A 12,280-nucleotide genomic window follows, 5' to 3' on the forward strand; every position below is an offset into this window, starting at 1 on the left:
TCAGTAATTCTTTTTGAATGGTAAAACTTGCAATGGTTTGGTAATTCTTTCCTCCCCGGGTACATTTTCAGGGGGATTGGGTTTGTACGTATTACCGTTGAAAGTGACTTTGCTAAGAAAGTTAATGACACTCCATTGATGCTCTCCTGGGATGGGGCAAAGAAATTCCCCCCTTATGCCCTGGCTCGTAAGCCTAGGCAGGCTTAAGCGCCTTTGATCGCTCTCTGTAACGAGAAAGAAATGATAACTCCTCCCAGGTTGTGAAGAATAAACCTTATTATAAATTAAAATCTTATAATGATTTTTGCAGTTTTTAGAAATGAGAAAATGTTTTGGTACCATCCCCTATAGTTTTGAATTAATCCATGTGCAAATATAGATAGGAACGATCTCACTATGTTTCTGAAGACTGTATCTTGATTCAACAGAAAACAGAAGTACTGAACATCGAATAGTTGGTATCGCTTCCATATGATTTTCATATGTTTTTATTAGGGCACTAAGCATAAACCTGCTCACAATTATAAAATTTTAGCCCAATCACATGCGCTATTGTTTCTCCCAATCAATTCACTGCTAATACCTTGGTTTTTGTCGGATTCGTATACACTAAATCACTTAAAATCATACAAATCTTCTAAATTCCAGCAATTTTTTCCCTCTTTCTTACTGAAACATGGCATGGCTCTTTTCAACGTAGTATTTTAGGCCACTTTGTCCGATCGAAGTTCTTGGAAGAACTTGTAAAAAGATTGTTATTTGAGTTTTTTGGGAAAACCCTAGTATTTACCTTCAGATATTTTTGGCATGTAAGATACAGTGTATCAAACAATTGTCCGTACAGCAATTTTTTGGTCAAAATAATTAACGCTGAAATTTTGACCATCTATACGGCCGTTCTACGCCCGATTGTCCCATGTTATATGGGAATCCCATATAACATGGGACAAATATGCGTAGAACGGCAGTATAACTCATATATTAAAACTCCATTGGTAAAATTTTTAACGAGATCGAAGAAGTTTTCTGAAAGTTATAGAACTTTAAGTAAAACTTATGAGATTTTTGAACACATTTTTAAAATATTATATCTCAATATGTACTTGATGAAACTTTTTCAATATTTTTTGTGTTACAGCTTATGCCTAAGGCTTTCATATGCAGCTTCGTTTAAGGTTTTATATTTATTACAAAAAATATGAAAAATCTGTATATGTTTAGAGTGTCATTTGGAAATTTATCATATTTTGATCAATAAAAGTGCCAAGTGTTTTCAACTTTTTTAAACTCTCTTAATATAATATTTTTATACAGGACCTACTGAACTACATATGAAGAGTAGGTCCTATGTATTTTTCGTTCAGTTAATGCACTTTTATTGGTGGAAAACGTTTGGCAGATTACACTCCCGTGCAAAAGTTTGGGGTCACCCCCTCAAAAATATGGAAATGTTTTTCGGTCATATCTCAGTCATCTTTCACTTAATCCACTCATTCTTAGACTCTTTCGAAAGATAAAGAGTTAGATTTGATTCGTAGGTACTTTTTACAAACTTCATATGAAATTTTTAGTATGAAAAGTTTACCTAAACTTCCATGTTTTTCCTAAATCTGTACGAAAAATTGTTTTCCGTGTAATTCAAAATTGGGTAGACCAAATTTCAAAATTAAAGTTGCATTAGAAACCTATTTCTATCCTCTTTGAGAGCCATTCATTAGATTTTAGCGGAAAAATTCATTACATAATTTAAATGATCGAGTTAGGTTTACAAGTCACCGTGCAAAAGTTTGGGGTCACCCCTTAGTATGCTGCATCGTGCAAAAGTTTGGGGTCACCTTCCAAATGAAGTCTGAGTCGGATTTTTATTCAAATCGTCATTGTTTATGGTGCAACTCCAATTCCTTCTTTGGTATTTGAATGGCAAGACACAGAAATGTTCATAAACTAAGTTCTAGATTAAGTTTAGGTAGACAATGGGGTATAAAATCCATACTAAATCAGCTAAGTTCGTTATATAAAGTGCGAAAGAGGATAGAAGAGAGATAAAACTTACTAATTCGTGAACTCTACCCTATATAACTGTAAGTGTTAAAACCACAAATATACCAGTACCCCAAAATCCATAACAACGATTGTCATTTCTCGGAATGTACTGTTACATTCGAGATTTTGGATTTTGGTGCAAAGCAAAGGGATAATTTTTTGATAAAAAATGCCATTTAAAATAAAATATGTGTCATTCCTGAAACTTATGGATTTTGGGGTAATGGTATGTTTGTGGTTATAACATTTACAGGGTAGAATTCACGAATTAGTCATTTTTATCTCACTTCCATCCTCTTTCGCACTTTATATAATAAGTTCGCTGATTTAATATGGATTTTATATACCATTTTCTACCTTAAGTTAGTCTAGAACTTAGTTTATGAACATTTCATAACCATTTTTGTGTCTTGCCATTCAAATATCAAAGAAGGAATTGGAGTTGCACCAAAAACAATGTCGATTTGAATAAAAATCCGACTCAGACTTCATTTGGAAGGTGACCCCAAACTTTTGCACGGTGACTTGTAAACCTAACTCGATCATTTAAATTATTTTATGAATTTTTCCGCTAAAATCTAATGAATGGCTTTCAAAGAGGATAGAAATAGGTTTCTAATGCAACTTTAATTTTAAAATTTGGTCTACCCAATTTTGAATTACACGGAAAACAATTTTTCGTACAGATTTAGGAAAAACATGGAAGTTTAGGTAAACTTTTCATACTGAAAATTTCATATGAAGTTTGTAAAAAGTACCTACGAATCAAATCTAACTCTTCATCTTTCGAAAAAGTCTAAGAACAAGTGGATTAATTGAAAGATGACTGAGATATGACCGAAAAACATTTCCATGTTTTCGAGGGGGTGACCCCAAACTTTTGCACGGGAGTGTATATGTGCAAAATATAGTAAATTTTTAAACACCGTCAACTACATAAGCACGTTTTTCATATTTTTTATAGTGAATATAAAACCTCAAGCAAAGCTGCATATGAAAGCCTTAGGTATAAGATGTAACACAAAAAAATGAAAGAATTTCATCAAGTACATATTGAGATATAATGTTTTAAAAATGTGTTCAAAAATCTTATAAGTTTTACTAAAAGTTCTATAATTAAAAAAAAAACTTATTCGATCTCGCTCAAAATTTAACCAATGGAGCTTTTATATATGATTCATGATTGGTCAAATTTTCAGCGTTTTTTATTGACGCATAAAAAAGTTATAAACATATGAATGAAAAATGATTTTGACAAAAAATTTGCTGTACGGACAATTGTTTGATACAGTGTATGAAAAAGTTCTAGAAGAAATTCGATAGGAAGTTGTCGTTTGCGGCATGCGTGTGCGACTTTTACCTTATTCGGAAAACTTTTAAATAATAGTACAAGGCAAAAGTCTTCCATACACAGTTTTTTTTGGAAGGATGCTTCTGAGGTAAGAAAAAAGCAAGGGAGTGTAACTCTTTACAATTGAGTGTTCCCATCCATGTCAGCCATATAGTTTAGAATCGAATGCCAAAATTAAAACACTGGTGAAGAAGATTCAGAGTGAAGACATAGTTTTATTTTAGTAAAATACATTTAATTGTTAAATTTTCGGGAAATCATCGGAAAATCGGAATAAATAGATAGATCCTGGGATCTCTTGAGATTTTCGCGCTGGAAAGGGTAGGGGTAAAGGGTTTAACTCTGTACTATTACAAAATTTGGGTTTGCTTGTTCATCTACACTACCCGTCATAAGTACGGAACACAAAAAGTATTGCAACAATATTGCATCACATTGACTCACCTCAATATCTCCAAAACCTTAGGACTTACAAAGATGCTGTCTTCAGCAAAGTTATTCAGAAGCCCAAAAGCAACAACTTTTCTGAAGGCGGTATTTTATAGGTGTTCTGGTTTTTAAGATATCGAGGTGAGTCAGGGTGATGCAATATTGTTGCAATACTTTTTGTGAGTCCGTACCTATGACGGGTAGTGTAATGCTAAATCTGGCTACATCTGTTTAGAGTGGGTTAACGATAAAGATAAAGAAGTTCTTTCATAAAATAGAAGAGATTCAATAAATATATGCCAATCAAACCATCACCTTTTGTCTCCCGTGCGCCCATCGATCATTTTTTCCCCTCTCCTCCAAGCCTAGCCAACAACTCGCAGATAAAAATATGTCCAATAATAACCCCGTTTCTCACCAATTAGCGAAGAAGACTAAAACAGTTTTTCCGGGTTTTTGCAGGGATCAAGTAAACTTTTATCATTTTCTATCCTGTTTTTTGCCAATTATTACACCTACTAGATACTCACTGTAACCAAACAACAACAACAACAAGAACAACAGCCACAACTATTGAAATTGAGAATTCATTGCTACAACCCTTGTTGCCCTTTCCGATGAACATGCTTTTATTTTCGACCTCTTTTTTCCGATTGCTTGCCCATTCACACAATGATAATGATGATGTGTTTATTTACTTTCGGTAGCTTCTTTCGTTGGAAATTTGGAGGGAAACCCCCCCAGGGACGAATCCTTTATAGATCCGCTTATTTTTCTGTTCCATGGCTATGCATTCGTTTGAAGCTTATCGTCTGTTGCTATAGTTATCTGTTTGTTCTTTTTTTTGTATTACACATTCAGGTTGAAATTCACTATTGCTTTTTGATCTGTTCGTAGAATTCGGTCTTTGGTTCGTCACACCATAAAATTTTAAATTTCTATGATTTTTGTTTTCTTTCCCTGCATCCACTCTGTTGGTCACCATTTACATCTTTCTGGTTAATGACATTCGCATTTCATCTACACATATTAGAGTAGTACAGATTTTTACGGTTAGCATCCATAATAATCGAAAACTGCATATAGAATAACGTTGACGTTAAAACATAAACCCTACATACAGCTAATAACTGCTGAGTTTCTAAAATTACTAGTTTAACTTCATAATATGAAAAAAAAAGGAAAACAGTATAGTAAACTTTCAAAAAACATAAAAAAAACAAAAAAAAAAGAATTGTGTATGGCAACTTCCTGAGCGACACCAGATAGTATTTCCGATCTATAGTAGTTTGAAAATGATCATGAAATTATTCTATTCTGAGTATTTTTTTTTTCCATAGATTCATTGGCAGTTTTAAATAGCCAGAGCTAAATGATTCAGAAATATTGAATGATTGTTGAAAAAAAAATGTAAATAAAAGTTTAAAGCTTTCATAAATAATCATAATGCTTAGCTAGAAAGCCCACTACCTTTAAAATGTTGTAATGAAAGAACTTAAAATTCCATAAACATTACAAGAACAACTATAAAAAGTATAAGGTATTGATTTTTGAGGAAAATTTATTTTAATCAATGTGCCCAGTTTATGCAGTCTTCGTCTTGTATCATATACTTTCATTCCAATCTGTGCGTTTAGGTCGTTGTCGTGTGCCTCTTTCTTGTTACTATCGTGTGTATTAACTAACAACTACCAAGCCTACAATTTTCCATCCCACAAAAACCGACAAATCATACCGAACTAATGCTAAAGTTTTTCCCTCCCGTTTTCTTCCATATCCGAATTGTGTTGCTGGCGATGGCGATGGCGACAACACGACGATGATCACGACTGCTGTCCGTCCACAACAACAACAATAACATCAACATGTAGCCGGCGCCCTCGTTGAGATGGGCGATTCGCTCAAGCAGATGGCCGATGTGAAGTACTCGCTCGATGACAATATCAAGCAGAACTTCCTCGAGCCACTGCACCAGCTGCAGACCAAGGATTTGAAGGAGGTTATGGTGAGTACTGTTGTGTTATTTTTTTTAGTATGTAAGAGACATTTTTAAAACTGCTGATGAGTTACCAGATACCAGGAGGAGATAGGATAGGTGTCTTTCAAATTCCATGGGATCTATTAATAATTCGATTATACTTTTTGCAGAAATCTCTGGAGGATTTTTTGCAAGAATTCCGGTAAGAATCTCAGAAGAAATCTCTGGGGAAATCCCTGGTGAAATGCTTGCCCAAATAACATTTTTTTGTTCAATGGACTAGAAGAGGTTCTTAGAACCATCATAAAACCAAAATAAATGATATTAGGTTTCTGGCGGTCATCAAAACCTCTACAAGACTAATTAGACATCAAAATCCAAGTAACATTTGGTGACAACCCTATGAAAATTTCTGTTGAATCCCAGGAGAAATTTCCGGAGGGATTCTTGTAGCTATCCCCGCAGGAATTCCTATAAAAAACAGTAGAAATCCCTGGAGGAATTCCTGTGGGAATTCCTGTAGGAATCTTCGGAGGAATTCCTGTAGGATTCTTCGGAGGAATTCCTGTAGCAATCCATGTAGAAATCCGCGGGGGAATCCATGTAGAAATCCGCGGGGGAATCCCTGTTGCACCCTCGAAGTATTTTTGAAAGGTTCCTGGAGGAACTACTGTAGCAATCTCTGTAGGAATGTTTGGAGGACTCCCTGGAAGAATCTCTGGACAAATTCTTGTGAGAATCTCTGTAGGAATCCTTGGAGGATTATCTGGAAAATTCCTGTAGAAACCCCGGAAGGAATCTCTGAAGGATCCCCTGGAGGGATTCCTGTCATTTTTTAGAGGAATATCTGAAGGAATTTGTTGGGAAATCCCTGGTGACAGCTTGCCCAAATAACATTTTTTAGTTCAATGGACTATAAGAGGTTCTTAGAACCATCATAAAACCAAAATAAAGCAATATTAGATTTCCGGCGGTCTTCAACACCTCTACCTCTAATTAGTCATCAAAATCCAAGTTACATTTGGTGACATCCCTATGAAAATTTCTAGAGAATCCCTGGACGTATGCTTGCAGGAATTTCCGGAAGAATTCTTGTAGGTATCCCCGCAGGAATTCCTGTAGGAATCCCACTAGAAAACACTGGAGGAATTCCTGCAGGAATCTTCGGAGGAATTCCTGTAGTAACCCATGTAGAAATCCGCGGGGGAATCCATGTAGAAATCCACGGAGGAATCTTTGTTGCACCCTCAGAGTATTTTTGAAAGGTTCCTGGAGGAATTACTGTAGCAATCTCTGTAGGAATACTTGGAGGACTCCCGGGAAGAATCTCTGAACAAATTCTTAGAAGAATCCCTGTTGGAATCCTTGGAGGAATATCTGGAAAATTCCTGTAGAAACCCCGGAAAGAATCTCTGAAGAATCCTCTGGAGGGACTCTTGTCCTTTCCTAGAGGAATCTCTGAAGAAATCTCTGGAGAAATCCCTGGTGGAATGCTTACCCAAATAACATTTTTTAGTTCAGTGGACTAGAAGAGGTTCTTAGAACCATCATAAAACCAAAATAAAGTAATATTAGATTTCTGGCGGTCTTCAAAACTTCTATCTCTCTTGAGATACCTCTACGAGTACCTTCTGTAAATTCCTGCGAATTCCTTCATTTAATCCTTCTAGGGATTCCTTCAAGAGCTCCCTCTTGGGAATAATCCAGAAATTTCATCTAGGGATGTATCCAAGAACTCCTGCAGGATCCCTAAAAAATCAGGATCAGGATTCAATACTCACTGAAATCTAGAATTCCCACTGGAATTCATATAAGGATTCTTGCTGAAATCCCTGTCAGATTTTCCACTAAAATTCCTGTTAGTATTCCCACTGTCTGGAATTTTACTTAAATCTCTGTCAGGATCCCCACTGCAATCCCTGTCATTTTTCCCACTGGGATCCCTGTCAGGATCCAAATTGGAATCTCTGTCAGGATCCCCATTGGAATCCCTGTCAGGACTCCCTCTGGGATCCCTGTCAGGATTCCCTCTGGGATCCCTGTCAGGATTCTCTCTGGGATCCCTGTCAGGATTCCCTCTGGGATACCTGTCAGGATTCCCTCTGGAATCTCTGTCAGGATTTCCTTTGGAATCCCTGTCAGAATTCGCTCTGGAATCCCTGTCAGGATTCGCTCTGGAATCCCTGTCAGAATTCCCTCTGCGATCCCTGCCAGGATTCGCTCTGCGATCCCTGTCAGGATTTGCTCTGGAATCCCTGTCCCTTTGGAATCTCTGTCAGGATTCCCTCTGGAATCTCTGTCAGGATTCCCTCTGGAATCTCTGTCAGGATTCCCTCTGGAATCTCTGTCAGGATTCCCTCTGGAATCTCTGTCAGGATTCCCTCTGGAATCTCTGTCAGTATTCCCTCTGGAATCCCTGTCAGGATTCCCTCTGGAATCCCTGTCAGGATTCCCACTGGAATCCCTGTCAGGATTCCCACTGGAATCCCTGTCAGGATTCCCACTGGAATCCCTGTCAGGATTCCCACTGGAATCCCTGTCAGGATTCCCACTGGAATCCCTGTCAGGATTCCCACTGGAATCCCTGTCAGGATTCCCACTGGAATCCCTGTCAGGATTCCCACTGGAATCCCTGTCAGGATTCCCATTGGAATCCCTGTCAGGATTCCCACTGGAATCCCTGCACAGGGAAAAATTTCTACTCAGTGGCTGAGTTGGCCTTACTCAGAAATCGAAAAATCCTTTGTTTTCTTACTCAGTTTCCGTTAAAAGTGGGACAACCCATTGCCAATGGGTTGTCCCACTTTTAGCCGAAACTGAGTAAGAAAACAAAGGATTTCTCGATTTCTGAGTAAGGCCAACTCAGTCATTGAGTAGAAATTTTTCTCGGTGTGTCAGGATTCCCACTGGAATCCCTGTCAGGATTCCCACTGGAATCCCTGTCAGGATTCCCACTGGAATCCCTGTCAGGATTCCCACTGGAATCCCTGTCAGGATTCCCACTGGAATCCCTGTCAGGATTCCCACTGGAATCCCTGTCAAGATTCCCACTGGAATCCCTGTCAGGATTCCCACTGGAATCCCTGTCAGGATTCCCTCTGGGATCCCTGTCACGATTCCCTCTGGGATCCCTGTCACGATTCCCTCTAGGATCCCTGTCAGGATTCCCTCTGGGATCCCTGTCAGGATTCCCTCTGGGATCCCTGTCAGGATTCCCTCTGGAATCTCATCTCTGGTTGGATTCCCTCTGGAATATCTGTCAGGATTCCCTCTGGAATCTCTGTCAGGATTGCTTCTGAAATCTCTGTTAGGATTCCTTCTGAAATCTTTGTCAGGATTCCCATTGGAATCTGTCAGGATTCCCACTGGAATCCCTGTCATGATGCCCATTGCACATTACTATACAAAAAATCGTCAGCATCGGAATTAGAGAGTTATTTCCACTAAAATTACAAATATAGGGTGAAGTAGGGTAAAATGAGCCACTTTTTGAACCCAGGTCTAGCAGGTCATCCAATTTGTAGTTGACATACCATCATGTTCCGCTACTTAACTCAAATTGTTGTCTCTATTACCTAATTTTAAAGCCATTGAAGATGCCTTCTGTTCACCCGGTAGATGGCAGCCCTTGTTTTCTTTTGCTGACTTTTGAGAGCATCTCAAGCTCGAAATGCAAACACTTTTCTTTCTGTTCGTGGAATCCCCAGGCAGGCTCAAATGTCATAACCTTCGCCACCAACCTTTTGTGACATAAGTGTGAGCCTGTGGCACTTGCACTTTTCATCCCTTTTTTGTTATCTCTTTAAATAACTCCTTGCAATAATGGGAGCTGGTTCACAATCTAGCACCTTTACGGAGTCAGTTTCGTAGAAAAATTGCACAGAGAGTGAAGTCCTTCCCAGCGGAAGCTAACCTTATGCTGACGTACGTTGCCTCGTCGACGAAAATTAGCCTCACAGGACTGATGAAATGTCATCGTAGTCTTCTCCTCAGTCAGCTAGTTCAGTCAGTTCATCGTGCACAGCCCGACGAGACGCGACGGTAAAAACAACAGAGAGTTAACTAATTGTTTCCGTTTTTCTTTCTCCTCTTCCAACAACCACCTCAAACCTTGCCCGCCTGGCAAACAACAGCATCATCGCAAAAAACTGCAAGGACGACGTCTTGATTTCGACTGCAAAAAGCGACGACAAGCCAAAGGTAAGTGCGCGATGGGGTGGGAGTCATTTTGTTTCTGTTTGGATAAGGTTTGAATATTTTCTTCTGATTCATTGCGTTTCTTTTTCCGTAATGTGCACAGCTCCTTCCTAATATCCACTTCCCCATTTTCCTGGAGTTCCCTGTCAATTTGGGAAACCTGCAAAGCAAGGAGTGTCATCATCAGAGCAACTGAAATCATAGGCAAACGCTTCCGACTAAGTTTGAAATTAGGAAAGCTTTTTTCCGGGTAGTGTTCTGCTTGCACAAGCAAACAATCTCAGAGTGGGATATTTAAATTACCGAATTGAATCTTGGAATTAGATTTGGTAAATGTTGTGCTGTAATTACAATCGTTCCACGAAACGGATTTTTCAATCAGGAAACTCTAATACAATCTCATTCCAATCCAAAACCAATTCCTTGAGGCAATCATGGTATTCTTAGAAGGAATCCCTGGAGGAATTTTTGGAAGAATTGTTGCAGGAGTTTCTGAAGGAATCCCTGAAGAAATCTCTGGACGAATTCCTGGATGAAATCCTGGAGGAATCGCTGGAGGAATTCCTGGAGGAATCGCTGAATGAATTCCTGGAAGAATCGCTAAAGAAATTCCTGGAGGAATCACTATGGAATTTCTGGAAGAATCCCCGGAGGATTTCCTGGAGGAATTGCTGAAGGAATCACTAAGGAATTCCTGGAAGAATCCCTGGAGCAATTCCTGGAGGAATCCCTGGAGGAATTCCTGGAGGAATCCCTGGAGGAATTCCTGAAGGAATCCCCGAAGGAATTCCTGGAGCAATTCCTGGAGGAATCCCTGGAGTAACTCCTGGAGGAATCCCTGGGGGAATTCTTGGAGAAAACCCCGGAGGATTTCCTGGAGGAATCCCTGGAGGAATCCCTGGAGGAATTCCTGGAGGAATCCCTGGAGGAATTTCTGGAGGAATCCCTGGAGGAATTCCTGCAGGAATCCCTGGAGGAATTTTTGGAGGAATCCCTGGAGGAGTTCCTGGAGGAATCCCTGGAGGAATTCCTGGAGGAATCCCTGGAGGAATTCCTGAAGGAATCCCTGGAGGAATCCCTGGAGGACTTCCCTGGGAGGAATCCCTGGAGGACTTCCCTGGGAGGAATCCCTGGAGGACTTCCCTGGGAGGAATCCCTGGAGGACTTCCCTGGGAGGAATCCCTGGAGGACTTCCCTGGGAGGAATCCCTGCAGGAATCCCTGGAGGAATTTTTGGAGGAATCCCTGGTGGAGTTCCTGGAGGAATCCCTGGAGGAATTCCTGGAGGAATCCCTGGAGGAATTCCTGAAGGAATCCCTGGAGGAATCCCTGGAGGACTTCCCTGGGAGGAATCCCTGGAGGACTTCCCTGGGAGGAATCCCTGGAGGACTTCCCTGGGAGGAATCCCTGGAGGACTTCCCTGGGAGGAATCCCTGGAGGACTTCCCTGGGAGGAATCCCTGGAGGACTTCCCTGGGAGGAATCCCTGGAGGACTTCCCTGGGAGGAATCCCTGGAGGACTTCCCTGGGAGGAATCCCTGGAGGACTTCCCTGGGAGGAATCCCTGGAGGACTTCCCTGGGAGGAATCCCTGGAGGACTTCCCTGGGAGGAATCCCTGGAGGACTTCCCTGGGAGGAATCCCTGGAGGACTTCCCTGGGAGGAATCCCTGGAGGACTTCCCTGGGAGGAATCCCTGGAGGACTTCCCTGGGAGGAATCCCTGGAGGACTTCCCTGGGAGGAATCCCTGGAGGACTTCCCTGGGAGGAATCCCTGGAGGACTTCCCTGGGAGGAATCCCTGGAGGACTTCCCTGGGAGGAATCCCTGGAGGACTTCCCTGGGAGGAATCCCTGGAGGACTTCCCTGGGAGGAATCCCTGGAGGACTTCCCTGGGAGGAATCCCTGGAGGACTTCCCTGGGAGGAATCCCTGGAGGACTTCCCTGGGAGGAATCCCTGGAGGACTTCCCTGGGAGGAATCCCTGGAGGACTTCCCTGGGAGGAATCCCTGGAGGACTTCCCTGGGAGGAATCCCTGGAGGACTTCCCTGGGAGGAATCCCTGGAGGACTTCCCTGGGAGGAATCCCTGGAGGACTTCCCTGGGAGGAATCCCTGGAGGACTTCCCTGGGAGGAATCCCTGGAGGACTTCCCTGGGAGGAATCCCTGGAGGACTTCCCTGGGAGGAATCCCTGGAGGACTTCCCTGGGAGGAATCCCTGGAGGACTTCCCTGGGAGGAATCCCTGGAGGACTTCCCTGGGAGGAATCCCTGGAGGACTTCCCTGGG

At 41.1% G+C, this 12,280-nt stretch overlaps 1 protein-coding gene across 9 annotated transcripts in view; it reads left to right on the forward strand.

The window, feature by feature from the left end:
• LOC109409854 (endophilin-A) overlaps positions 1–12,280 on the forward strand; it is a 188,848-nt gene that overhangs the window by 137,594 nt on the left and 38,974 nt on the right. For all 9 annotated transcript variants that reach the window (XM_062855695.1, XM_062855699.1, XM_062855697.1 and 6 more), the window contains 2 exons: positions 5,695–5,828; positions 9,935–10,001. In XM_062855695.1, the coding sequence (XP_062711679.1) occupies positions 5,695–5,828; positions 9,935–10,001 (201 nt within the window). The remainder of the gene's footprint in view (positions 1–5,694; positions 5,829–9,934; positions 10,002–12,280) is intronic.

Source organism: Aedes albopictus, chromosome 3 (genome assembly GCF_035046485.1).
Source record: "Aedes albopictus strain Foshan chromosome 3, AalbF5, whole genome shotgun sequence".
Lineage (NCBI taxonomy): Eukaryota > Metazoa > Arthropoda > Insecta > Diptera > Culicidae > Aedes > Aedes albopictus.